Source organism: Mesocricetus auratus, unplaced genomic scaffold (assembly GCF_017639785.1).
Source record: "Mesocricetus auratus isolate SY011 unplaced genomic scaffold, BCM_Maur_2.0 Super-Scaffold_100691, whole genome shotgun sequence".
NCBI classification, from domain to species: domain Eukaryota; kingdom Metazoa; phylum Chordata; class Mammalia; order Rodentia; family Cricetidae; genus Mesocricetus; species Mesocricetus auratus.
In genome coordinates, this window is record NW_024429267.1 from 1,413,585 (window position 1) to 1,440,919 (window position 27,335).

Genomic DNA, 27,335 nt, shown 5'->3' on the forward strand with positions numbered 1-27,335 from the left:
GGGCAGAATGCCCCGAGGTGACCCCTGTCTGCGAGCAACTGGGCCCCAGAATCGAATGTCTGCGCCCCCTTGGGCGTCAAGGCTGGTGACCATGGACGCTCCAGGCTCGCACTCGCTCTTCCACGGGTGGCTGCCGATGCATATGGTACGGGCTGGCCAGCAGGCCAAGAAACCGGGTCGGAGCTCTGGGTCGTAGCCAGGAGGACCCCAACTCCAAGCATGCCCTACACCATCTCGGGCCCGGAGCGCAGCTGATGAGTCCGCCTTGACAAGGCTGCGGCCAGAACGTAGCTGTCCCCAAAGGGCAAGAACCCCAAACAGGGCCAACCACACTACTGAGCCTGTTGTCCGCAGACAGCCGGGCCCTTCCATCTGCGCTGCCCGCCAAGCCAGAGTTCTCAGACGTCCCCCTCGGCGGCAGCCGCCGCGCATCAGAGGCGCTGTTTATTTGGCTTTCTGAAAAGAAGGGCGAATGAACAAAGGAGGAAAGCGGGGCGCCCAAGGGTGGGAAGGGGGACAGAAACGGATAAAAGAAAGAAACTCAGTTTGGGGAACAATCTTAGAGGTCGGAGGTAACTTGGGGAGCCAGCATTTTATCGGTCCTAAATCTTCTGAAGTGAAAACATTAAACTGACAAAGTGATTCTGTTTGTTTTATAGTATCTAATTGGGCTGCTTTGCAGCCCTAATGAGATTAGAGGGGGGCAATCGTACGCCGCCTTTACAGAATCAACTGATCCATTACTACCCAGCCACAGGTTTTGAGGATTGTACAGCTTGTCCTTTTTTCCCCTTTTGTTGTTATTCCTTTTCTCTTCCTCCCCTCCCGCCAAATAATTATTTGCTAGTAGATCGTGGGAAAAAAGAAAAAACCCTAGCAGCCCAGCACCATAATATATATCTATTTATTATATGTCTTTCGGTTAATTCCTGATGTGAGGAGCGCTGTTTTTCACTCCCAAGCGAAAGTCACCAGCGGGTAGGGCCTGATTGCTACTTTTCATGCATAGTTTTAGACACAAGAGGGCATTGTGACGTCGCGCCCAGCAGCGCCCAGTCGCAGTCCGAGTCCGATGGCCCCACGTGGGATCCTAGCTTTCCCATTGGCCAACGCTAGGCGAAGCCGCCACATTATTTTGTTACTTTTCAGTCCCTATTTGGAACTGCTCTCGCGGCAGTTCAGACCTCGTGCTCGGCCCCCTTCGCCTGTCTGTGTGTGGTATCCGCAGGTCCGAGGCACTTTGTGTGTGTGTGTGTGTGAGTGTGCGCGTGTGTGTGTTGAGTGCGTGTGTTTGGGGGGTTTGTCGGGGCGCGGAGAGGAGAGCTAGGTTGGGAGGAAGCAAAGAAGCCGCAGAGCTCCCGGGCTCGGGCTACGTCTTCCCCTCGGTGCTCTCCAGCCTGCGCGTTCCGAGGTAGCAGGAACGTCGACCGCTCCTCGCCAGGGACGCTGACGCTCTACTTGGGATCAGAGAGGACCCTTCGCCGAGGCTTCTCATGCCCGCTGGAGTTAGGATTCCAGGTCGCATGATTTGCACCGACTGAGCCTGGAGTTCCTCGGCCCTGGGAAGGGTTGGCGGTGGCGACGGGAGCAGAAGGAGCAGCAGGCTCTCATCTCCGAGGGGGGGCGTTGAAGTGCCCTCGCTGGGCTCCAGCCCTCACCCTCGATCCTCAAGCCGTCACCTCCGTGGCCTGCCTCCTTTCTCTTCTCGCTGCGAGTTCCGGGCCCGGCCACCTCTGGGACCCGACCCGCGCGCCCCGGATGCTCTGGGCTGCCCAGACGCGCCCCCCTCCAGCCTCATCCTGCTGAGTGACCCGCGAAGGGGCAGGAGGACCCCCCCCACCCTCGGCCTCGGGATCCGCACTGGAGCCACCAGGGAGCCGACGATGACCGCACAGCTCCGGCTTCTGACACTGTACAAGCAGCCGGGGGAAGGCGGCCGGCCGAAGCCGGCCGAGCCCTAGGCGCACAAAGCGCGAGCCCGCCGACGACTTTGCCGCTTGCTCCGCCGCTCTTTGTCTGCACTTGGGGCGCACGCCCGACTCTGGGATTTCGCTGCGAGAGCGGGCTGGGGGGGCCGGGGGCGAGCTCTCGGTTCCCCGGCCGCCCCCCGCTCGGGCTCGCCTCCCCCCTCCCCCGCACATCCCCGGCTCGGGCTCTCGGCGCTTCCAAGCTCTCGGAATCGCGACCCCTCCCTGCCATGTATCCGCAAGGCAGACATCCGGTGAGTAATTGCAACTAGGCTTATTTAAGCATCTATCATGGCAGGGTAAACGAGGCAGTTTATCTAGCACCTCCATTTTGCTTGTTGCTACCTTTATGGTGCGCGCGCGTGTGTGCGCTCACACAAAGGGGCTTTGGTGGGGGGGGGCGCAGTGGAGAGCCAAGGGTAATTGCGTTCGAGTGGCCGGGGGGCAGCCTGCCTTGGAGGGGGCACTCTGGTTACTTCCCTCGGCCCCTCTCCCAAGTCTTCCAAGTCGCCCCCGCGGCACTTGACCATGGGAACCCTCCTGGCTTTGGGGATGGTCCGGGCGCCCCCTTCCCGGCCCCTTCGGAAGAGCGGAGATAAACTTGCTGGGAAGGTTCTGGTCAATGGGGTGGTGGCCTTGCCGGTGGTGCCAGGCAGGAAGGAACTCGGGACCCAGCGGAGGCAAGGGGCCTCGTGGAGCCCGTCTGATGTGCCCACTCCTCTCCCCTGTGTCGTCCTCGTGGGCTCCAGGCTCCCCATCAACCCGGGCAGCCGGGATTTAAATTCACCGTGGCCGAGTCCTGCGACAGGATCAAAGACGAATTCCAGTTCCTGCAAGCTCAGTATCACAGGTAAGGGGGGCGGGGGTGGCCCCGGGCTGGCGAGGAGGGCGTCTGCGCGCGCTGCTGATGCCCCCCGCGGGGACAGAGGAGACTCCGACCCCCGGCGGCGGGGCCTCCGCCTTTTGTTTCCCCTCTCGTTGTGCGCCGCCTTAACCCTTTGCGTCCCGCGGTCGCCCCGCTCCCGAAATATCCCGCCTGGTGTGGGGTCGGGGTCTTGAGCGGGCGTAAAGGCCTGCCCCCGCGTGGCCACGATGCGTCCCCTCGCAGATCAAGGGAAGTTTGGAGTTGGTACCAGGCTCCGGGTGGTGGATGGCCACCTCCACCGCCTGCCCAGAGGATGCTGGATAATGGGGGTGCTCAGGGTGCCGGGGAAGTGGAGAAAGTGGCTCTCCGAAACCCTGGGGTTCGGGTCTCTGAGGAGGCCGTGTAGGATCCAGGCCTGAGCGCCTCCTCCTGCCCTCACAGCCTCAAAGTGGAGTACGACAAGCTGGCGAACGAGAAGACGGAGATGCAGCGCCATTACGTGATGGTGAGAGGCAGCCCGCAGCCGGGCGGAGGGAGGGCAGGGCAGGGCACCCAGGCTATGGGTTCAGCTGGGACCGTCGCAGGCCTGAGACAGCCTCCCTGGAGGGCTCCCTTCTTCAGCTTCCTCTTCCCAGCCACTTGAAGGAGGGCTGGTGAGAGAAGGGGCCGAAAGAGAAACAAACCTGCTTTCCAGGCCACCTTTGTAAAGAGCTTCTCATTTGTGTTTTTAAGATTTTCCCGGGGGGACTGGTTGCCTTAAACTGGTTAGTAACATAAAGTTGGTTGAGCCGGTGTCAGAGTTGTATAAAAATCCCTCCTGGAGTCCTCCTGGGAGTGTTCGGAAACTTTTCTGTTTGGCAGCTGGGATCTAGCCAGAATGGGACAGAAGGGCCTGCCTTCCCCAGAATTTTTCCAAACTGGAGGAACCTTTTAAAGCTCTCTGCCCCTGTGTCCTCTCCTCGAGGATTTTCTCAGCTGGGAGTCTGGATCCCCCTAGCTAGACCTTGTTTTATAGTGTCTTCCTTCTAGTTGACATCGTCCTTTAGGGAGTGGGCATGGGAGCCACTTAAGTGCAGGCCGCAGCAGCCTTTCCACATAAGAGACCTTCCACCTAGTGCTAAATAACTCTCAGAGGACATGAGGAGGCGGTGTACAGCTTTCCCTGTCGAGCCAGCTCACCTTGTATAAACAGCATGTGTGGCACATGGGGTACTTGGGGAGGGGAGGGGAGCTCTTCTTTGTGTGTAATGTTCTCTTGAGTGGAGAGAAGCACTTGCCCACTTCCTGGTGTCAGCTTTTAAACCTCCATAGGCTGTCTTTGTGGGTGGACTTCAGTTTCTTTGGACCCAGCGAATGGTTTGGCCAAAGCCTGGGGGAAGGGAAGGTGAAACTGAACAGTATCCCTGTTTTGCCTGCTAATGGCATTTTTTTTTTAATTTGTAGTACTATGAGATGTCCTATGGCTTGAATATTGAAATGCACAAACAGGTATGTGTTTTTCTTTTAATTAAAATATGTATGTGTATAAAAAGCTTAAAATATGTTGACTTGGAGGGGGTCATGATTTGAAAATGGACCTGGTTCTTCTGGTCTTCCCACTTGGCTATTAAGGGTGAATGTTCAGGGGATGCCTACTTGGAGGGCTTTGCTGTCCCTTGGTTATGATGAGTTGTAAGCATTTGGTTTTGTGACCTTAGGCCTGGTCTGGGATCTGGTTAGATAAAGAACCAAAGACCTGATGGAAAGTTGCACTGTAGGTACCCCAGGATCTGAGCTACCTACTTCTGGAGTTGGCTGACTGCTTTTATCTGTTTTAATGTAAAATTCTCAAAAAGGAAATGCAGGCGGGGTTCCTTCCCCCCTTTTCTTTCTTTTTCTTGAAGAAAAAAAACGTGATGTACTGCCTTGATAAGATTATACTTCAAGGGCCTTAAAAGCCAGGCTGAGCTGTCGAAATGTAAGGGAATGAAGCCACTAACGGCCTAAAAAAACTTAAAGCCAGAGTGAAATGCAATCCTTGTGCCTTGCATTTAGGAGGGAGTTTCTCAACTCTCTTCATTTGAAGGCAGCTATGTCCCCATTTTGCAGGAGGAAGCTGAAACCCTGGGGGTGAAGTAGCTTGCCCAGGGGCCAGCCTCGCCAGGCCTTTTGAGACGGCTGGCAGTTGAGCTCTGTAATCCAGAAGTCAAACCAGTTTAGCTAGTGTGGTATCCTTTGATGGATATGTAAACTACCCCACATTGTCACCCTTCTAATAACAGTATACCTCAAATCCAGCAAATAGAAACACCCTTTATCTCAGTGCATATCAGTAGTTAGTCCTGAGCTAGGCCAGGCTGTGGGAGAGGCCTGTTTGTCTATTTGTGTTCCAAGGAGAGGCTGCCTATAATTTGGCTTGGCGGACGATTAGCATCGACTTGGCACGTATAAATGGCGCAGGCTGGTTGTTCTTTTTAACAATTGGTGTTCTTGAAATCTCAGAAGGCTGTTGACTCATTCTAGCCTTTGGTGACCGTGACTTGAATGGATTTTCTGCTCTAAATTAACAGTCATTTACAAGGTTTAAATTTTGCTCTTTAGGGGGGCAGGACTCAGGGCAGGTGAGAAGGGCAGGTGACCCTGAGGGGAAGTGTGCAGATTCCTGCCCGCTCCAGTGACTTCCTATAGAGCCCTTTGAATCTAGTTTCCTTTCCCCACTGTAGGGAGCCCCGCTGTTGGGTGAAGGGAGCCTGAAAGGGGCCAGCATTTAGTGAGCAATGTGGGAAGCCAGCTGTGGTTTCCTGAGGAATTGGTTCCCTAGGCATGCATACATGGACGCTACCGCATTTTCACTTCTTGGGCCACAGAAATAATAACCAGACATTGCTTTATATATAAAGAAGGTTCTCCTAGGGAACCTTATTCTAGGTAGAACTGGCCCAGGCCTGACTGGTTTAGAAGGGATATATAAAATGAAACTGGGGTCTCAGGTGTTTGAAGGACTTTGGGGTATTATGCAAGGTACCACTTCCTCCCTTTCTCCAGTCCTCTCCTTCCTCTGTGAGTAGTATCTTGGGTGTGTTTTAAAGAGGGTAATTGCACCCAGGTTCAAAATTTATAGCAGTAGTTGTTGTAAGAGCTTCTAATTAAGGTGTAATATGTCCTTGCATGTTGAGGTCTGCATGGGTGGTGTTGCCCATGTCTGAGTGGATGGCTGTTAGGTACAAAGAAGTCACCTTGGCTGGCAGAGCAAAGCTGTTCTGAGCCCTGGGGATGCTATGAACCTAGAAGGGTTAAGTATCTCAATGCTCTTGTGTGGGGGGAGGGTAGGGGGTTTGTCTGGCTTGTGTACAGAGCAGCTGTGTTCAGCTAGGATTCCTGGCCATTCCCCAAGCTGGGTTCTAAGATGGGAGAATGCCTGAGATCTGGCCACATTGTCTTCATTAATCCTCTCAGTGGTGGATAGAGGGATCTTTGCCCTCTTTTTATATGTGGGGAAACCAAGGCATCAGGGAAGCCAGCTTGGCAAGAGCTAGAGCTCATTGCAGAGCCTCTGGGTTCTGCAGGTCGGCCCTTTGCTCCTGGTGCCTACCTTTGCCTTCTAGCCCCTTCCCAGCAGGAATTCGTGCTGAGAAGTCTCTGGGTTGGGTGAACTCATCCTGTGGCTGTGTAGGAACAAAGAGGCAAAGAGGTGGAGAAACCCTGCCTGAGAAAGGAGAAACGCAATACAGCCCTGACCTAATGGCGTGCTAGCCACTCCCTAGGCTTGCAGGGTTCTGTAGAAGAAAACCCTGCCACTAATTGTAGTGTGAGTCTTGGGTGCATTTGGCGATGGTGGTTAGGCCTGAGCAAACAAGTTTATCAGCTGACCTGTTTAGCGGTTGACTGGTGTTTTATCTGCACACACAATCAAGTGACTTGAGTGCCTGAATTATTCATGCAGTGTCCTGCCCTCTAGACTTGACTGTGTGATTACATCTGCCTGGAACAAACAGGCTGGATTCTTCATCTTTAAGTGAGTGGGGGTGGGGACTGTGTGTACTTTTATATAATAGATGGTCTACAGAGCTAGCACCACCTTGGGAAAGTCTGCCTGGCCATCCTCAGCCTGCATGTACATTCTCTCTCTCTCTCTCTCTCTCTCTCTCTCTCTCTCTCTCTCTCTCTCTCTCTCTCTCTCTCTCTCTCTCTCTCTCTCTGTCTTCCTGTCACCCCACCATCACCACATATTTTTTCAAAAGCTCTTCTTCACTGGCTCCATGGGAAATGCCAATTAGCTGAGAACCTTGCGTTCTGCCAGATGGTCCCAAGTATTGACAGAGGGCAGCTGATGAGGTACGTCCAGCCCGTTTTTATTTTACTGAGAGGTTAAACTCACTGTGGCGGGCTATGTCCCTGGCTGTTTCTCTGCCCCCCTCCCTTCAAAAGCTGTCAAATCCCAGAGAAGTAATAAATGGGTCCTCCTACTCTTTTGCCTGCCTCCCTCCCTAATTATGGTAAAGCAAAGATTCCAGAATCACAGGCCTGGCCTGGGACTTGAAGAGGTCACCACCTCCTCCAGGCTCCTGCTTCCAGGCAGGGTGTCAAGGATGATTCAGCGAGGGCCAGGGAAGCAATGATGGCTGGCCATCTCATCAGTTCCCGTCTTGTTCCTGCAGCGCCTTTCCCGTGTCAGCAGCAAATGACAAAGCCAGCTTAGAACAGACTCCAGAGCAACTGCCATGCAGTGGCTTTGAGGCATGGTGACTGGCCTTTCACCCTCTGATGTTTGGCAAACTGACTCGAGGCGTTTTTGATTTGAGGGCAGCATCATGCATGCCAATACTAGACAGTCACTGTTTTCAGTAACCCAGCTAAGTTCCAGAGTCCCAGAGCTGGAAGAACCCTTTGACTTCTTATCCAAACCTTTAAAGTCATGGATGTGGAAACGGGGACTCAGAGACTGGACCTGGCATACCCAGACTTCTATAACTCAGGTGGTGATAATGCTGCTGCTGTAGACTTTCCTCTCCACCCCCTTGACTCTTCTGTAGTGAGTCTCTTGGTAACTCATAGCACGCTATGTCTTTTAATTACCTCCGCTTGTTCCATGCTATTATCCAGCCAGGTTCAGGCTGCAAACTTGGCTCCACCAAAGTCCAAAGTATCCCGTTTGGGGTTGTATAACCTTGTCAGCTGAACCCTCTGTGTCCACAGTCCCATCTCCATTCTCCAGCTATTTGCACAACTAATGATTTGACGTGTTTGGCAATAACACAGAGGGCAGGTTCACAGATGAGGTGAGGGTGGTAAAACCCATGACTGTTGTACCCTGACCACAAGGTGGCCATCTACACAGGGCTGAAAAGAGTTGAAGACCTTCAAGTAAAGTAGCTTAAGGAGCTGTGTGGCCAAAGAGCCATCAGGCCACAGGGTTTTCCAGAAAGATGCTACCAAAGAGTTGACAGACCTTGGTGGCTATAAGATGGGGGGTGTGGCACTAATCCCAGGACAGTGTCTGTTTGTGTGGCATCTGGGTTGAGCTGTGAAATTCATTTCTGTACTGGGAGCTGCTTCATTCACACCCTTGAGTCTGTGTGACATCAGCTGCTTTTTGGCTCCTCCCTGGAAATATGGGGCTTGTGTGATCTCCCCAGAAGGATGCCATCCGTGTTCTACCTTGTGAATTATTGAGCCCGAAGCTCCTTTTACTTTGTCCCATCCAGCTAGAGGGTGACCTAACCCTCAAGGCTGCCTCTCATCTCAAGCTCCTCTGGATCCCGTCTGTAGTAGATGGTAGAACGGGGCTTTTCCCTCTTGTGCATTTGACCATTGAGATGACTCTAGAACTAGAATAAGACAAGCCTGCTGCAAACCCTGCTCCTGATTCTACTATTCCAGAAGCTTCCCTGAAGCAGGAGTGGGGTGGTGGCCGAGAGTTCCTCCTCCCTCTCCTCATTGACCTCTTTGGAATCCTCACTCCACTCAGGAAAGAGTCGTCTTTATTGAGGCCCTCGATTCCATATTGTTGCAGGAGAGAGTTAGCCAAGGAATAAATACCCTTTCCACATAAGAAAATGCTTTTCTGTATCATTGTACAAAATGCTGGGACACCAGGAGACGGTAAACAACTCTCAGCGGGGCTCTCTCCTGTGATCCAGTGCAACACAATGTGAACCTTATCTCATTTCAGAGCTATGGAGGATGCCCCTTTGCCAAGCACACACAGTGTGTAATAGGTGCTCAGTAAACACGTGGGGTTTCCTTCCTTGGGTTGTGGGTGGGTGGACCTGTACTGCTTAGGGCCCTGGGAAGGAAGTGTGGGGGGGGTTGTAATTGTGGGCTGCCTGCTTGTCTACAGGCTGCTCTCTCTCTGTGGTTCAGCACACAGTCTCCTCATCAGCAAAATGAGAGAGTTGGATTCATTCCCAAAACGGTCATTAGGGGTCTGGGATGTGCTTGGGTGTGGGCCGGGCTTGGTTACACAGACGAATAAGACACCATTCCCTCCGCTGGGGCATCAGGCCTCTAAATAAGTAATTGCGATGCGGTGAGGTAAGCGCTAATGTGGCCGCTGCCACACACTTGCTTCACTCTTCCTGGGAAAGCGGAGATGAGATGGGTCAGAGAGGATGTCCCTGCAGAAGGACTGTTACTGGAGTGGGCCTTAAAAGGAGGGTGGGAGGGGAGTTGTTAAAGGCAGCAGCCTGCAGCTAGAGCTCCTCCCAGGTGACAACAGCTCCTGGGATGTCAGGGAAGTACATTCAGGAAGCTACAGTCAGGAAGAATGGATTGGGGGAGGGCAGGGACCGCACTTGTGAAGTGAGGTGAGGTGGTGACATTTCGCAGCACTGCATTATCCAAAGGCCTCTCCACCCTCGCATTCACTACGACTCAGTGGCTCCCTCCGTCCCCATATGGCTCTCCAGGGCTGGCTCCAGTCCATCTGGCATGGGGTGGGGGTGGGGGATGCTCCGGGCGTCTGTGGCCTCCCCTGTCTGCTTCCCCACCATCATGCTCTGGTTTGAACTCTATTCCCCAAAGTGGCATTGTCTCCTTTCTCATACTGGTAATTCTGTAATGACTGGGTATGACCTGCCCCTCCCCCATATTTAATTCTCATCAGCCCAGCTCTCCACTTTGCTATTAATGATAGCAGCCAGCAAAATAGCTTTCAACATGCCATTGACAGTCTGGCTTAAGAGCGCTCTTGAAGTAGTGCTAGACAGCTGAAAGCACCCATAATTGTGTACCAGAGTGAGAACTACATGCTCAAGGGCCTTGTTTTTATATGCTTAAAGGGACAATACCTTGTTTTCAACAAATGCTCTCTGAGACACATCCAAGATGCTTTCTTCCTTTCTCTTGTACCTCTCCTCCTCTTGGCTCCTTCTTTTTCTCTGGCCTTTCAGAATAAAGACTCCCTTCCTGTTATGGCTAAGAGAACTTAGGAGAGGAATGGTCCGCCCTGAGAGCAGTGAGGGTTATATATCCATTGGGCTTGTTTAAGGCATCATCTACTCCAGACCCAAAACTGCAGGCCAGCCTTTTCCTGCTGACACCAGGGCCTCCAGTTTCTCAAGGAGGGAGCCAGGAGACTTGGTTCTTGTTGGCATAGAGTTTTCAAGTCCTTTTGTTTGCTGGCTTGTTGTATGACAGTCGGAGGCAAGGGGGTTCGGGCTACTGAGCTATGGCTGAGTGTAGAAGCTGCCGTGCCTGTATTTGGAGAACAGGTCAGTCTGTTGGCGCCAGACTGGGTGGCAAGCCCTCCTACCTGCTAGATTTCAGGAGGTCCTTCCTTCTGAAGAGCCCTTGGATCTAAGGCACATTTCTAGAAACCAGGAGGGTGGGTAGTATGGGGCTGGTATTCCTTTTTTTTTTTTTTTTGGGTTTTCGAGACAGGGTTTCTCTGTATTGTTTTGGAGACTGTCCTGGAATTCGCTTTGTAGACCAGGATGGCCTCGAACTCACAGAGATCCACCTGTTTCTGCCTCCCGAGTGCTGGTATTGAAGGTATGCGCCACCAACGCCCGGCTGGGGCTGGTATTCTTAATTGAAAGGCTGCACCAAGTTTGGGGAGAACCAGGAGAGATCTCTGGTAACTCCGGATTTTAATGGACAGCAGAGAAGCCCCCCTCCCTTTCTCTTCACCTCAGCCACCCTGTGAGTGGTGAAGTGAGAACAGAGTGGCTAACTATGGGAGGGTAGGGGTGAGGTCAGAGAGGCAGGGACACCTTCTCAGTACCTGGAGTTCAGCTGTAGGTGGTCTTCATGTCTCTCTCCCTAGCTAAGTTCTCCCAGCAAAAGGTAGGAGCCTTTACCCACTTTTTTTAAAAATTAGCTTTGTGTGCATTGGTGTGAGGGTGTCAGATCCCCTGGCACTGGAATTACAGACAGTTGTGAACTGCCATGTGGATGCTGGGAATTGAACCTGGGTCCCGGAAGAGCAGCCAGTGCTCTTCACCACTGAGCCATCTGTCCAGCTCCTCCTCTGCCCACTCTTGAGTGACAGTCCAAAGTTCTGAGACAAGCTACTACATCTTTGCATATGAACACAAAAACTGGTGATCTTGCAAATGTCATAGATGAGAGTAATGTAGCCACTTCAGACTCGTACAGCTCCTGATTGGAAAGCAGATGAGGCACTTTCATCTGAAATAGTGGGCCGTTTGCTTCTGGAGCAAGAGTGCCAGACACTTGTAGGCCTGAATGTGGAGAGGTGGGGGTGTGGAGCAGTAGGACTGAGGGACAGGGTTGTTTAGTGCTATCAAGCCAAAAGTGGAAGAGGGGGAAGGAGCAGCAGGAGTGACAAGATGAGGTGTGGTGACAGGAATGAGGAAGGGTCAGGTGACACTGCTCTTGGGGTTGTGAGGGAGCTGAGGCTGAAGGAAAACATGAGACTTGCTTTACCTTGGCTTTTGGTGGCGGGGCTCTGAGGGCTTGGTCATTGTTTATCTTGGCTTTACATCCTCTTTTAGGTTTGGGTTGGTTGCTTGTAATTCTGAGAATGGCTCTGACGTTGGTAAAGCGTGTAATTTACACTGGAAAGCTCCATCTTTCCTGAGATGGAGACACAAACTCAGCCAGGGTTCTCCTTGGTCCTGTCTCAAGGGACTATGTAGTACAACTTGGGTTGGGAGGAACACCTCCTTCTGGTTGAAAGTGAAGGGTTTGAACTCCACCCAGTCCAGCAGCCTTTTGAGGGAGAAGAGAGGCCAAAGCAAGGTCACCTCCATTCCCCCAAGACCTTAATGTCTTTTTAATTTTTATTTTATTTTATTTTTGGAGACAGGGTTTCTCTGTGTAGCTTTGTAGACTAGGCTGACCTTGAACTCACAGAGATCTGCTTGCCTCTGCCTCCTGAGTGCTGGAATTAAAGGCGTGCGCCACCACTGCCCGACTCCTAAGGTCTTTCTTGACTCGGTCTGAAACTGAGGATGCTAGTCAGACAAGCAGCACACACCTGCTAGTTGAAGAAGAGGTTGGTAGTTTGGTATAGACCGGTGTGCAAGGATGGAGTGAGTCTTAGCCTTGGATTCGAGTGGGTATCATGCCCTCACCTTCACAATGGCCTCCAACTGGGAAGAGGCTTCCAGTGGGATGGTCTGGAATGTGGGGCCTGGTGACCAGCGTGGTAGAGTTGGATGACAGTGAGGTGGAGTGATATTCGGGGATCAAGCAGGTACCCTGTCTCATTTTAAGCATCACTGCTGTTTTTCCCAGCAGAATCCCTCCCTTTGACTTCTTTCCAGGACAAGACCCTAGCCCTGTTTAGCTTTGCCTGGGAGTAGAAGTCCTGGGGGCAGCCTGGAGGAATCAGTTCATAGAAGCTCCTGCCTCTGCCCCTCAGGGATCTCACCCATTATCCCATAGAAGTGAAGAGTTTCCTTGAGTCAGTCACCAGCAGCTGCCCTCTGCTGCCACAGTCCTGTCGTGGATTTGATACTACAGAGTGGGGGGAGGGGCATCCTGCAGACTTTAGCTTTCCCCCACCCTGCTCTTTCACCGGATTCTTCCCCTGCTTCTCAGGAGATCCCTTCTCTGCAGATCCCTTGAACGCCTCTATGTTGAAAGCCCAGGGACGTTTCCTAGGCCTGCAAGGTTGCGACAGGATTTCTGACAAGCCAATTTTTACATGGGTGACAGTGAAGATGTCAGTAGAGTGGGAGTTTTTTTTTTTGTGGGAGTCAGGGATCTCTAGAGACAGAAAACCAGGATCATGGAAGTGGGGGATGGGATTCTCTGGATGGCTAGAGTGGGGCTTTAGAGTTTATCTCTGTCCCTTGATCTGTACCCCACCAGTGTGACTCTGGGCAGCTGCTTGACCTCTGAGCTTTTGTGAGTGTTAGCATATGTAATCCTACGTGCTAAAGGAGCAGGGTTGTCCAGAAGTTTCACACCCAAGGCGGTGCTGTGTATCTGCACTGCCCAACGTGGTCACCATTAGCTGCGCAGACTACCAAGCTACTAAAATGTGACCTTGTGGTGGCTGAAGAACCACGTTTTAAATCTAGAGGCTCTAACCCCTGTGTGGCACATGACTTTCTGGACATTTGGGGGTTTGGGAAGTATGATGGGGATTATAGGAGAGGGCGTCCAGGAATTTAGCACACAGACAGGTCTCGATGGGGTGTTCTCCCAGTGGGACAAAATTTCCACAGCTTCAGAGAGGGAGAAGAGGAGAGGAAGGGGCCAGGCTTCATAGACTTACCTGTCTCATGTTGTTGCTTGGCCACTCCAATACCAACCCTGCAGTGAATGTGTGTCATTCAAGGCACCACAGAGCAGGTGCTGTTTGAAGGGGTTGGATGACTTGTGTGTGGTCTCAGGGGCGGACCCATTGGCAGGATCAGATCAGGACACCACGTCTATTTGACCTGGGCCATATCATGGTGCCCATCCCAGAACCGCTTTGGGCTTTGGCTCCAGTGCTCAGAAGTCTTCTCAGTAAAAACACATGTATTGGGGCATATTCAGGCCCGCCCCTGAGCTCTTACTCACTGATTGGTTGTCAGTAGTGCAGTGTTTGTGGTTCTGACAAATGTTTCCAGACATTGTTGATTGTCCTGTCCTCTAAGGGCCAGAATCAGCATTGGTTGAGGGGACCCTTGGTGTAACGGAACAGTCAGTCAGGCTCTTAGAGCTGGGAGACTTGGTTACTTCTCTCCTGATCTGTGGAGAGCAACCCTTTTGCCCTCTCAGGACCTCAATATACCCAATCTGTGAAATGGGAGGGTGTCAGTCTGAGAGGGTTAGGGTTAGACCAGTGCCCGGGCTTGATCTCTCTCCATGGCCTGTAAAATGCCTGGACTTACTTGAAGAAAGGAGACCGGTTGACCCTCTGAATTTTAACTTAAGGAGGGGATGTGCTGGGGCTTGTGAGCTCTCATAGAATAGAGCTCTGTTTCTGCCTACCCAGTCTGCTGCAAACCGCCTCGTTTCCCCTTCATGCTACCTTCGTTTCCCAGAGAGCCCCTGTCCTCAAAATGCCAAAGCTGTTGGTTTCATTTGTAGCCCTGACCTGGTGAGGAGACCCCCAAAATTTAATGAGCTGCCTCAGCAAGGGTAATGTGACTTTTACAGCCTGTTGAGGGGCAAGGGGGAGATTTGCATAATGCTCCAAGGGGGGGATTAGGTGGCTGGGGGTTGCCATGGCAACCCTACAGGGATGAATTGAGAATTTTTCCTCCTCACAGGAGTTGGCCAATGGAGTCTGGGAAGGTGGGGGAGGGAACAGGAGGTTATCCGAGGGGAGGGTGGAGGGAAGGGGAGGGGGTTCCTGGGATGAGTGGGCAGCTTGGGGGGAAGGTGTAATCTGAAAAGCTCCCTCTGTTCTGTCCATACAAGCAGGCTCTTTGAGAGCGGTCTCCCTTCCTAGGGGGTGGGAGGCAAGCAGTTTAATGTGTTTGGGAACCAAGAAATTAAAGTGAACAAATATTTAAAGATTATTGGATCTTGTTAACAGGAAGCTGGGCGGATGGAAAGTGAGAGTCAGAGAAATGAAAGTCTTAGCGTCTTAGAGCTCAGGGAGGGACGTGGGTTGTCATCTGGGCTCAGTGCCTCCATGGCCCTCTGGGTGCCCCTGTTTGGCACCTGGGCATATTGGAGAGCTCTCTGTGTTACACCCCTACCCACACCTCCTCCATGCTGCAAGGACAGTCCTGGGACAAAGGTGCAGTTCCTTCGCGCTCAGCCCCTCCCCCTCTCGCTTGCCTGGCATGTAGACTTCTTACAAGAACAAGGAAGACTGATTTCTTTCAGGGAAGTGCCTAGAAGGGTCATGTCACCACTCAGAAACCCCAGGCACTAGGAAGCCCGGGTGACTTCCTTCCTCCCTGCCCTCCTCATTGTTCCTTCCTCTCCTGGGAAGGGCACAGGGGCTGGTGCATGAGGCATCCGTCCCAGGCCAGCCTTGCCCTTGTCCTGTAAGACAAAGATCCTTGGGGTCATGGGAAGGCACAGGCCCTTCCTTGTACTCAGTCTTCCTAGCATAAAGACCCCAGCAGGCTTCTTCAGAAGGCGTAAATATTTAATGGTGTTGTAGTTATATATAATTTGATCAATATGTCAGTGCTAAGAGAGCCTTTAAAGAGGCTCACCTATCACCAAGCGATCTGTGATGTAAACCAGCCCCCCCTTCCCTCTGCCCTCAGAAGCAGCAAGCATCGTCTCCCAGGCTGCTAAGTGGATCATTTATCCCTTTCTCGCTCCACAGCAGGGTCTGAGGCATGGAGGGAATGGGGCCTGGGAACACCACCCTGGCTTTTGTTAGCTGCCGCGCTCCTCCCCCTTCCCTGATTTTCTTTCCTTTGTTGATAATGCCACCTGGCTGGACCCAAGGAGAAACTGCCTGGCCAAGGGTACCATCTTAGTCAGTAATTGAGGGACTATTAATTTAGAATTGCCCAGGAAATACAAGGGATACGTCAAGTCAAGATTGCCAAGATACTTTGTTCTTGAATCTTCTAACACTTGGTTGTTGGGTGGTTAGGAAGCCTGGCCAGAGTTGGCGGCTCCCTCTGCACACAGCTCCTAGACCCAAACTCCTCCCTGTGTAATTCAAGATGAAGCAGGTTCTCTTTAGTTACCCAGAGAACTAGGTAAAACTTGATTCAAAATGCAGGAGTCTAGAGGATTAGCTGGAGGTTCGGAGACCGGATCGGACTTTCCAGAGATCACATCGGCTGGCAAGACACAGCTGGGATGAAAATTGTTGGTTCGCCAGGCGGTGGTGGCACATGCCTTTAATCCTAGCACTCAGGAGGCAGAGGCAGGCGGATCTCTGTGAGTTCGAAGCCGGGCTGGACCGATAGCCTCCAAAACAATACAGAGAAACCCTGTCTCGTAAAAACCAAAAAATAAATAAATAAATAAAAACCAAAAAAAAAAATCGTTGGTTCTGTGTGGCTTTGAAGTGTAACTTGCACTTCAGGTAGGCAGGCGTCTGTCTGTCCCGTATCTTTCTCACATGTATCTATCTGTAAATGATTCTCTAGACTCAAATGTTGACTACCACATGACATGGTCCTGATTGCCAAGCAAAACACCCTTATTTTAGAGTTGTAACCAGGAGCCTGCTATTTCCTAGTAATTAGAGTTTTGGTGAAGGAGTGTTTCTTTGTGTCCAAGATCTGTACTGGAGGTACTTAGCGATTTGCCATTACGGCTTGTATCAGTTGGTGTCCTGTTGCTGTGACAAAACACCCTGACCAAAGCAACTTAAGGGGGCTTGGGAGATGTCTCAGTTGGTAAAATTCCTGAACCTCTGCTAAAGTGTGTCTGTGACTCTAGTTGGGGGAGAGGGACAGAGACAAGCTGACTCCCTGAAGTTCAGTGACCAGCTGGCCTTCCCAGATTGATGAGTTCAAGGTTCAGTGCCCCACGAACATTCTCCCTTTTGTGTAGTTGAGGACCCTAGCTCACGGAGTAGCATACATGCAGGCCTTTCCACCTCCTCACAGTCCCGCCTGTCGTGTTTCTCTTGCTTAAGGCTCTAGGACAGTTGTATGCAGATTGAAAAACTCGTGAGAAGATAGGCCATCCATCAGGCCCAGCCTGAGCCAGCACCATAGCAGGCCCGCCCCCTGTCTGGTACTCACTCATCCAGCTGTCAGGGCATGGCGAGGTACACTCCCGCTGCTCTTCCACTCAGGCGTTGATGTGGCGCTCCAGTTTGCAGAGCTATCTGAGGAAGTGGGAAGTTGGAGGTCACACAGCAAGTCAGTCAGGCCATTCCACAAGTATGTGGCTGTGGCGGTCTAAAGTCTGAATCTGGCCCCCGGGACCTAAATGAGCTGCCTGGTCTGCCCTTCCCTTTTCCAGGTAACTTGAAAGCCCGGAGAAGAAAAGTGGTTTGCCTAAACTTGGTGGAGACAGCTGGGAGGTGAAGCTGGGCCTTTTCTTTACAGATTTCGGTGCTCCTTAACGTGGCACCTTGGTTATTGTGTGATTGAGGTTAAAACAGAATGTGTTCTCAGAGTCTTCAGGTGTGGGTGAGCAGGCAGTTTGACGCTAACAGTGGTGAGATTGTCTAGTGTAGTAGTGACTGCAGGAGACACTGTGTACTGTGTCTGGTATGGTCAGTTAAAGGAGACAAATGGACCAAAGTCTGACTGGATGCTGAAGGGTCTCAGCGAGCGATTGCTGGGGATGAGGACCAAGAGTTGATTCCATCCCCTCCTTAACTCAGTGTCATAGGTCAAGGGTCTGGATGGTCTGAAGCTGGAGCAGATGCAGGTAGTAGATTGCTCTTATAGAAGCGCACTTTCAGAGTGTTCAAGTACCCTCAGCATCCAGAGGTCTTGCTTTGATGAGGAGAGGACCAAGCATGCAGGAGCTACGGAGACCCAGGGAACAGATTGTTCTTTGGGAAGTTACATTTGCCCCCCACTATTTTGTTTTCTGTCACGTATTTGCCTAACAATCTTCAGCAGAGACTCAGGGCAGATGTTCCTCCCCAATGCCCATTTGGTAGCACAGACTCTGCAAGGGTCCCTGGCCCTTCCCTGGCTGCTTCTGCCTGTGTCTCAGAGATTAGTAACAGTGTCTCTCTACCAACAGTGCCACCACCTTTGAACTGTACATAAAAAGCACGTTGAAAGACCAGCGCAGCCTCCCAGACACCTTTTGCTAGAATGTTCAAAGCAAGCCACCCTCCACTCCTGCCACCTCTCAGGTGCATCTGAAGACTTGGCTCACAGGCAGAGGTGCCAGTGTCCCCAGGAGGTGGGGAGGATGGGTTGGGCTTGCTGTGCCCCAGCTGCCACACTGGTGACAGATTGTGCCTAAGCGTCCGCTGGGAATTTTCTAGTACACACTCTAGCTCCAGCTTGTGGTTTGTGACCTGCCCTAATTGTCGAAATCACACATCTAGATTCTTGTCCCCCTTTTTTTGGAGCGGGTGCTTAGAGGTTGTTTGAGTTGGATCAAATGCTGTTTGGACAGCTGTTGTAATCAGAAATGCTGTCAATCATTAGCCTTGACGGTCGATTTTTCTTTCAAAAACATTTCTCTGAGCTGTCTCAACCTACTGAAATTTGGCTTCCTGGCCGGAAGTCATTTAGTGGAGTCGCTTAATTACTGAGTGTCAGTTTCCCCATCTGGAAAATAGAGATTGTTGGTAGGTGCCTTCCAGCAGGGCTGTAACAGTTGACACATGCTAAGAGTGTTGGTAGCAGTCAGCTAGGTACATGTTTCCCTGTTGCTCTTAAGAATGGTGCTGGCTGGCTGGCTGGGCGGTGGTGGTGCACACCTTTAGTCCCAGCACTCGGAAGGCAGAGGCAGAGGCAGGTGGATTTCTGTGAGTTTGAGGCCAACCTGGTCTACAGAGCCAGTTCCAGGACAGGCTCTAAAGGTTTACAAAGAAACCGTATCTCGTAAAACAAAGCAAACAAACAAGGAGAATGGTTCTCTGTGTGTGGCTCGTTCCCCTTCCTCTTCTCAGTGCTGCGACCCTTTAATACAGTCCCTCATGTTGTGACCCCCAACCATAAAATCCCTTTTGTTGCACTTCCTAAGTGTAATCTAGCTTCTGTTAATGAATTGTAATATCTGATAGGCAGCATATTTGATATATGGCCCCTGTGAAAGGATCGTTTGCCTCTCCAAAGGGGTCGTACCCCACATGTTGAGAACCACTGCTTTAGTACTACCCTCCCAAGAAATTGTTTGGCAAATAGTGTTTGTATCACCTTTGGACTCATTGGAGTACCGAGCAGCCTGGGTACAAGATGGGGAGCACTCAGCCTGTGCTTCTCTGTCGACAAGAGAAGTGTGGCAGTCAACAGCTCACGCCTCAAGGGAGGGCAGGAAACAAGCAGGTCTCAAGTCCCAAGACAGAGAAGCCTGGTGGTTATAAAAGTTCTCCAGGTGTATTCTCGATGTATACCCCCCCCCCCCAGTGCTCTTGGTGACTTCTCTGAATCCTCTGTGCCAGCCAGCAGCCTCTCTGTCATGCTTGACTGTCAGTACCACAGGCTTCTAGAGGTTCTTGTCTCTGGGGCTGTTCTGTAGCTCTTGTGCTTAGTGGGTGGGTGTGTGGAAGATGGGTGAAGTAGGAGGACCAGTGACACTGCGTGACAGCTTAGTCTCAGCCACCCTCAGGGCTCCTGAGCAATCCAGCTGCGGTTACTTGGTGGCCAGGCTCCCAGGCCTTGACTTGAACATGGCTGTGCAAAATCCCAGGGGATCCCTTTTCTTAATGACAGAGGATACTGGCCTTTGGGCCTGTCAGGGTGGGCAATGTTTCCTGTAGGAAGCTGGCAGTCACAAGCTTGCTACAGGTGCGGGGAAGGGGAAGGCCAGCTCTTTCATTTTCTCTTGACTACCAAGGTCCTGACCCTTGACCTGCATTAGAGGATGTAAGCTCTGAAACCATTGTGAGCTGTAGTAGGTCAAATGGCTGGCAGGGATCAGAGGCAGCCTCTGCCTTCCTGCCTGTGTATGTGGGGAATTGATGGGGCAACGAGAGACCCAGTGAGCTGGCTTGAGGTTGGCCTGGCTTGGCATATACTTTCACCCTGTTGGTAAAGGGCTTGGGCCACTGCCCACCCCCACCCTCCTTCCAGCTGTCTGTCAACACTGTGTCCACCACAGCCCCTCTCACAGATGTTGCTCACATTGGGAATGGTGGCCACAGGCACTCTACACCATGAAATTTTCACACGCACGCACGCACACATGCATGCACAGGGTGGGGGGATGGCTCAGCCACTAATGCCCAGTACTGGAGTTTGTAGAGTCAAGAGGATCCTACGAGTTCATTGACTTGCCAGCCTAGCTGAAGTGGTGAGCTTCAGATTCAGTAAGAGATCTTGTATCAAAATATAAGATGCTAGGTAAAAGAGGATGGATGTCAGGCCCTGGCCTCTACATACACAGGCAGCATGCTTGTACCACACAGACACAGAGGAAAAGGAGAAATGCTAGTCATGTTATTCTTTGGTCAGATAATTTGAGCATGTATTGTCTTCCAGACCCACAGCTTTATTGAACACATACTGTTTTCTGGTCATTGCTACCCTGGTTGTTTGAGGCAAGAGGGCTTGGGCCAGTGTGCCTCCTCAGCAACCGGGATGATGTATTAATGTTTTGCTTTTCCTTGTCTTAGTTAGCACATGTGACATGAGCGAATTCGTTCTCTGTCAGTTAGGAGTACATTGCAGGCTAGCTCACTGATTTTAGAACTCTGACTCTCTTGCCTGTGTTTCATCCCTTCCCCTACTCATTGTCTGTGGAGGAAGAAGTTTAAGGTACAATTTTTCCTACTTATGTAGGCTAATTTAGGGTTTGCAAAGTGACCCTTCTAGGGTCCTTATAGTATGAATGGCAGACATCTCTGGAAAAAAGCCAGATTCAAGCTGTGGTCAAGAATCTTGCAATATACAAGACAGACCAACGGAACAATTTATGACCAGTGAGGTTGAGAAACCTTGGTGTGTGGCGCCCTTATTGCTGTCTGCCTCCATTGCTAATACAGGTCCCACCAGCTCTGAGCTGGAATGCTACTTGCCCCTACTCCCAGAAAGCTTGGAAATTGGGAACCACCGTACTGATGCAGATGGTCTGCAGTTTGAGGGACAGGCCTTCACCGCCTGGAGCAGTGCCTACTGGGAAACACTGGTCCTGTTCCTGAGGAGACCCAGGTGTTCCTTCATGGCCTGTCTCCACCCAGGAACTTGCACTGTGGTGGGCAGATTCTCTGGGTTGGATTGGCTGGCCCTGTGGTCATAGGATGCAGGGCTGCCCAAGCCCATTAGGCTCTTGTCAGGACCCGTTCTCTGCACAAACTGGAGTCATTTTCTTTAGTGCCAGAAGGGGTGCTGGCCCCAGGAATTCCCCAAGGCCAGCTTTTGCGGGTATTGTTTAGCTGAGGCACACTAGATTTCACATGCAGAATCATTTGACATGCAGATGATCACAGGTTTTTAAAAGGCTGTTGTCATGGTTTTCTGAAAGATTGCTGCTGTGAGCTGATGAAAGCTTTGAAGGCCGCTCTGAGACCTTAGTCCTGGCTGCTCAGGATTCAGACAAGATAAGAAAGCCAATTCCAAGAGTCGTCTGTCAGTGTCCCAGGCCTTCCTGTCGGGCTCAGTTAACCATTTAGCAGCACTCTTGATCTGAGATCTGAGTCACATACGATCCCGCTGGAAGCTCTTGGTACTCTAAACATGTGCTTTGCTGGGCAGAGAAGTGGTCTGCTGTTCTGTGGGCAGCCTGTATGAGGGTGTGGGGAACCACTGGGTTCCACTCTCAGATGAGGCCCTAAGAGCTGAAGACTTCCTAGTGTGTTTTCTGATTGTTCTTCAAGGGTTAGAAGGAATGCTGAAACCATATACCCCTCTGCATGTGAGGCTGCCTCTGGGAGAACCCTTCCCTCCATGATGCTCAGGGGCTATTTTGTCTTTGAGCTCTCCTGTTGGGGTGTCACTGGGCAGATCAGCTCTTTGAACACTAGATTTTGGTTTTGTCATGGGTTTTCTGGAATGTGGAGTGGTCTTTGTTTTGATATAGGAGGGATTCTCTGTAGAGGATGCCAGTTGTGACCTGCCTAACATAGGCCATCTCCCCTGTGAAATGGGAGCTTTCTAAAATGTGATCGTGGAGCCTATGGTAAGGGGCTGCAGTGGGCGTGTGCACAGGCGCCAGTGTGTGACATGTACCACTTTGACTTGTCTTGGTGTTTCAGTGACTTGATTTATTTGTGGTGTCTTTTTCCTTTGCAGACAGAGATTGCAAAGAGACTGAACACAATTTTAGCCCAGATCATGCCTTTCCTGTCACAAGAGGTAAGGCCTTCTTCTGTTTCCTTTCTCTTCTCCCCAGGGCAGCACAGTTCGGCCAGGTCTCTATAGCCAGAGCTCAGCCCTGTCTGTCATACTGACCTAGCTGATAGGATTGACAAGACTTCTCCAGCCATCAGGGAGCAGAGCTCACATCAGAGGGACCATGTACTCCTTTTTCAGTGGGAGAATGGTTCTCTGCCATATCTAAATCCAGGGAGAAGGTCTTGGTCTTCATCTACAACAGTGATGAGCTCTATGACTGATGTCCTACTGACACATCCTCACCGGCCTCTGCTTTCCCAGGAATATTTTCTGCACCTGTTTCTAATAAGGCTGGTTGGTGGCAGAAGTCAGACCCTGTGTGGGGTGCTGGCTCCCCAGATGCAAAGTGCCCTCTCCAAAGGAATGACATGTATACTTGTCACTTTACTCTTGAGAGAACCCCCAGTGGAGGCAAGGGCTGGACTCTAGCATTGTGAGGGTGGTATCTCCAAGATGCTCCAGAGGTACGGGGCAGAATGATGGGTTGACCTCATTGACCCCTGTTTCTGTCCTGTCTGATTCCACTCCCAACACAAGCAGGGCCAGTACCCACCCTCTACTTGCCTTCGTATCTGGGACCATATCAGCTCCCCTGGTGGAGTTCTGAATCTGAGGTAGTGACCAGGTTCTAAGTAAATAAATAGAGTAATTAGATGTTGTGGTGCCTTGGGTACCTAGTAAAGGAGATGACATTGTGTGTGGCTGGTGCTACCTCGGGGCTCTAGGGAATGTATGAAACTTGATTTTTAATAATAGACTTTAGTTTTTTAAGAACAGATTTAGGTTTGGCTATGTTGAGTGCAAAGGTTTCCCTTAGCCTCCCCACACCATGGTGGAGTACTTGTTAGAATTTCGAGTTCAATCTAACACATCATTGCATTCAGAAGTTCTGAGACCCCATTAGAGTTCCTTCAGCCATTTTCACTTTCTCGTTCTAGCTAGACTCTCTGCTCTCCCTTTTGGTAGCCATAGATCAGATTCATGTTTCTCCTCGGCCCTTTGAATGTAAATCCCACGAGTTCTGTTTAGTTCACCACTAGCCGCTATAGGTGCATGTCCTGAAATATGATGTCCTATATGATTGCAGTAATGGCACCATGGCTAGAAAATAATCACTCCAATGTGTAACATCCAGTTTATTATGTTCATATTGTAAAGATAAAGGTTTCCCTGCGTGTGAGGTTGAGGAGATTGTGGACCAGTAGTCATGTGTGGCACTCATCTCTGTTTTCCTTAGAAAGTCCTTTATTCTCACTGAAAAGACTGACAGGAGAAAGGGCCATCACTTATCAGCTCATCCCTGTGTCTTGGCCCTGTTGAGTGGGTCTTTTTCCGTCTTCTCTGGGGAAGGGTCCCGAGAGCCTCCCGGTGCCCGGTGTTGGAGGCTATTGAGCTGACCATATTTTATCTCCCCCCAGCATCAGCAGCAAGTGGCGCAGGCAGTGGAACGCGCCAAGCAGGTCACCATGACGGAGCTGAACGCCATCATCGGGGTACGTGGACTCCCCAATCTGCCTCTCACCGTGTGTATAGCCCTTTTATTCCTCTCATTTACCATAACCAGAGATGAACTCTGACCTTAGGTGCTCTCAAAGAATGGCAGCCTCGTGACCCGCAGCTTCCCTAGGCAGCCGAGGACTTGGACCCAGCGGGTTCTTTCCACATTGACCCCGCCATTGTTTCCTAAAAGAAACACCAGACACGTCTCCAGTCTGCCTGTAGTGTCATTAGCCTCCACATCCCCTGGCATCTCGTGTCCCTCACTTCTAGAGGGTACTGATCAGTGCCTGGCTGCTACCTCCCCTCCATCTCCAAGGCTGGGCTGCCCTTCTTTGGCCTCCTGGGGTCAGAACCATCTCTGCTGTGTATTTTTGTGCACCTTGCTGTGACAGTATGGGGTTGGGGTCTTGCTGCTCCCTGCGCTGGGCTGCATGGCTGAGCACTCTTCACACATCCTTGTGAATTTCAGCTGTACACCTTGATGGAACCTGGACGAGTCCTTTGGCAAAGGCAGTTCAGTGGGTTTCTTCTGGTGGTACTCCCTCTGCCGGGGGCTGGGGAGGGCTGAAGCCTGCATTGATTTTTGGTGGCATTGAGGGGAAAGTCAACCCTACTTGCTGTGCGGGAAGGGCAAGAGGCTTGGTGCTGAGAAGCAGCACCCTAGGGAGAAAAGCCATGGTATTTTAAAGCTTGAAGTATCTTCTGCGATCCTCTAGCCCAGGATTCTCTTTAAGAAATGCTTTTTAAAGTTTATTCTCTGATACTTTAATCATACATATAGTGTAGTTTGTTCCTGTTTACCCCCATTACCCCCTTCTGAAAAAGTATTGTTGAACTCATGTGTGGTCATACATGTCATAGCATGTGTGTTGATATGCAGGAGCCAGTTCTGTCCTTCCACTCTGTGGGACCCCATAGTCAATTCAAACTGTCAGGTTTGTCAGGGAGTATTTTTGCCCACTACTGAACCCCCTCCCTACCCTCCCCCCCATGTCTACTTGTATTGTCCCACTTCCTCTAAGTCCCTTCTTCCCAAAAGTCCCCCTTTTACTGATTTTAACTAGGGTTTCCTGAGAAGAGCGTAGGTGTGGGTTGGGGCGTGATTTACTGGAACATAGAACCCATGGTCTGGCACCGTTGAAATTTGGAACCAGGTAATTCTTGGTTGCACTGCATTTTTTTATATTCAGCAGCAACCTTGCTCTGTACTCACTGAGTGTAACAGCACCACCCCCACGTCCTTATGTACCTAGAATGTCTCCAGATGTTGCCTGTATCTATGTGGGCAACAGGGCCTCTGGTTGAAGACCTCTAGCTTGGTCCAGTGCTGTTATTTCACAGGGATTTAGCCATCAAGCCAACCTGAGAACGGACTCTTCCTCCCTGACTAGAGCATCCTTGTGCATGGCCTATGTCCTACAGTGATGGCACAGGGAGTTATAGGTGGGCTATAAACCCCAGGATGTTCAGAAGTCTTCCTCCAGCTCCTTGACTGCATTCCCTTCAGGGCCTCTCCTCCAGGTCTCCAGGGCAAGTCCGTTCACCCATCTAAAGAGGTTACACTTGAGTTCCATTTCCACTCCTTCTTTGGAATTTAAGATCCACATGTGAAAATACTTTTTTTTTTTTAAAGAAAAAGTAAAATTGGGAAGCAGCACCATTGGATTGGCTCCAGTTCCTTTAAGTAGCGTTTAGGAAGCTACAAGTTAGGTCAAGGCAGCCCTAGGCAGATATTGGAATTCAATTAAAGCCCACGAGTGGGGCCTGTGACCCCCATTTTCAAGGTAATTGCTTCTTGGGCTCTGAGTGAATGCGGCCATCGCCCTGTCATTAGGCAGGCAGCCGTCTAATCGCTCTGCCTGACAGAGTCTCACAAGGCAGGGATTGCCAACAGCTGGGGCAGGCCACTGCTGGGGAGCTGTGCTTGACTGCCCTCCAGCGAGGGTCTTGTTTCTTTTCTCCTGGAGGAGGGAGGGGAGCCACCCTGCTAAGGACACAGCGAGGGGCATGTTCCAGTCTGAAATTTCCTCAGATAGCCGGGTCTCTAGTAGCACACCTGGCTCCAGCTGACTGATTGTGGCTTCCTGAAGTCCTCATTTAGCTGGGCTACCAGCAATATCTAGAGCATGGGTGCAGACAGAAGCATATCACAGGGTTGTAGTCTCCCAGGGTCTTCCTCTGAGAGGACAGGTCACACCCAAGAATAAGAAGGTATGAGCAGACAGGAAGGACAGGTGAAGGGACTTGGGCTGCTGGCCAACCATCCTCAGCTCCCAGTTGGTCCTTTGGGAATTCATGTCCCCTTGGGGAATCTGGGCCTAGAGATGGAGTCTCTTCCAGAACTTGCTTCGTACAGGGTTCTGTGTAGACCCGAGGCCTTTTACCCAGGAGATGGCGGGTGCTTGGCTACTCGGTCTGGACTGGCAAGAGAATTACTTAGTAGATGTATGTGAAATGCTGACGATATTTTTCTTGAGAGGAAGAAGAGGAGGAGGGAGGTTGGAGTTGAAGCTTGTCCCAGACTATGCAGAGTCTGTGAAGCCACGGTGCTAGGGCTTCCTGTCTTCACTCCAGGAAGTGGCTGGGTGAGATGGCTGAGTAGGGGTCATCTGGTGGAAGTTTAGAAGGAACAGAATGGTAGAGAAGCTCTACCTTAGCATCAGCCCCTGGGAAGCCAGAGGCTGAGGTAAAACGGGAATGTCAAGTTGGGAATCCTGGCTCAGATTTTGCTGCGTGTGGAATTAGTTGGCCCTCATGACTGTCCCCTGTCTCTGAAGCAGGGATAGCATAGATCGTTGTGACCTCTAAAAACTACTGCCACGCCCAGAAGCTCTAATGCTTTGGGAAGCCTTGGGTACCCACTGGGCTGTGTAGAAGACCTGCTCTTCCCCATCCTTGCGAGTAGAGAGGTATCTTCGGTGCTGTCCAGGCACCGTCTGCTTCCTCTGGTGCAGCTCTTGGCCTGTTTGGCTCTGGGATTGAAGCGGTTAGATAACTTCCCTAAGTTTAACTCGAATTATGAACCTCAGAACCGAAGCATCTAATCAGCTAGTAGAGGCATGAAGCATGAGGTGTGTAATCCGATTACACATGCTCTTCAAGCAAGATCTCCCAGCAGCCTCTGCTGTCAACTACGCCTGCCAATCCCAGACCATGGGCACCTGGCACTCAGGGATGGCGTGCACAGGAGCCACCACCGGGACATGAGCTCTGATGTATGTTTTGGCATGAAATGGTCAAGGATGGAGAAGCGGATGTTCAGGAGTGTTCTTGGTTCTGTATTTCAGCCCTCTGGGGTTAAGGGGAGAATCACTGACTGCTTTCTTCTCACAATGGAGAAGAGCAGCATCAGGAGGAACAGTCCAAAGTAGGCTGGTGGCCTCAGACCTCATCGTTGATGACATTTCTCTATCATCGAGAAAACTTCTGTTGAAAGCAGCGTGACTTCCCACTCAAACTAAACCATATTTGAGTACTTCTGCTCTCAAGCCACAGGGCAGGATGCAAAGGACAGAAACATAGCCTGAGGGTGGCTGCATCCTGCTTGTCGGCCCAGGGAAGTGACAGGCCATGTTCCTACCTGCCCGAGCGTCACTTCATTGCCAGCTGTTCATGGTCCCATCAAAGGGAAAACTTGGCTTCACTTTATTGTCACCAAGGCCACTGCTAGCAGACACTTCGCCAAAGATCACTGGTGTCCGTTTGCATCCGGTTTTGCCT

General features: G+C 51.2%; 1 protein-coding gene across 12 annotated transcripts in view; it reads left to right on the top strand.

The window, feature by feature from the left end:
* Window positions 1-1,141: 1,141 nt before the first annotated feature.
* Window positions 1,142-27,335, top strand: part of Tle3 (TLE family member 3, transcriptional corepressor) — a 45,405-nt gene continuing 19,211 nt past the window's right edge. For 7 of the 12 annotated variants that reach the window (XM_005075586.4, XM_005075588.4, XM_005075587.4 and 4 more), the window contains exons 1-6: window positions 1,142-2,221; window positions 2,717-2,817; window positions 3,274-3,337; window positions 4,276-4,320; window positions 22,014-22,076; window positions 23,534-23,608. In XM_005075586.4, the coding sequence (XP_005075643.1) occupies window positions 2,198-2,221; window positions 2,717-2,817; window positions 3,274-3,337; window positions 4,276-4,320; window positions 22,014-22,076; window positions 23,534-23,608 (372 nt within the window). In that variant the 5' untranslated portion in view covers window positions 1,142-2,197. Of the gene's footprint in view, window positions 2,222-2,716; window positions 2,818-3,273; window positions 3,338-4,275; window positions 4,321-22,013; window positions 22,077-23,533; window positions 23,639-27,335 lie in introns of all 12 variants that reach the window. The other 5 variants (XM_005075585.4, XM_013117432.3, XM_013117430.3 and 2 more) reach the window with 1 other exon arrangement.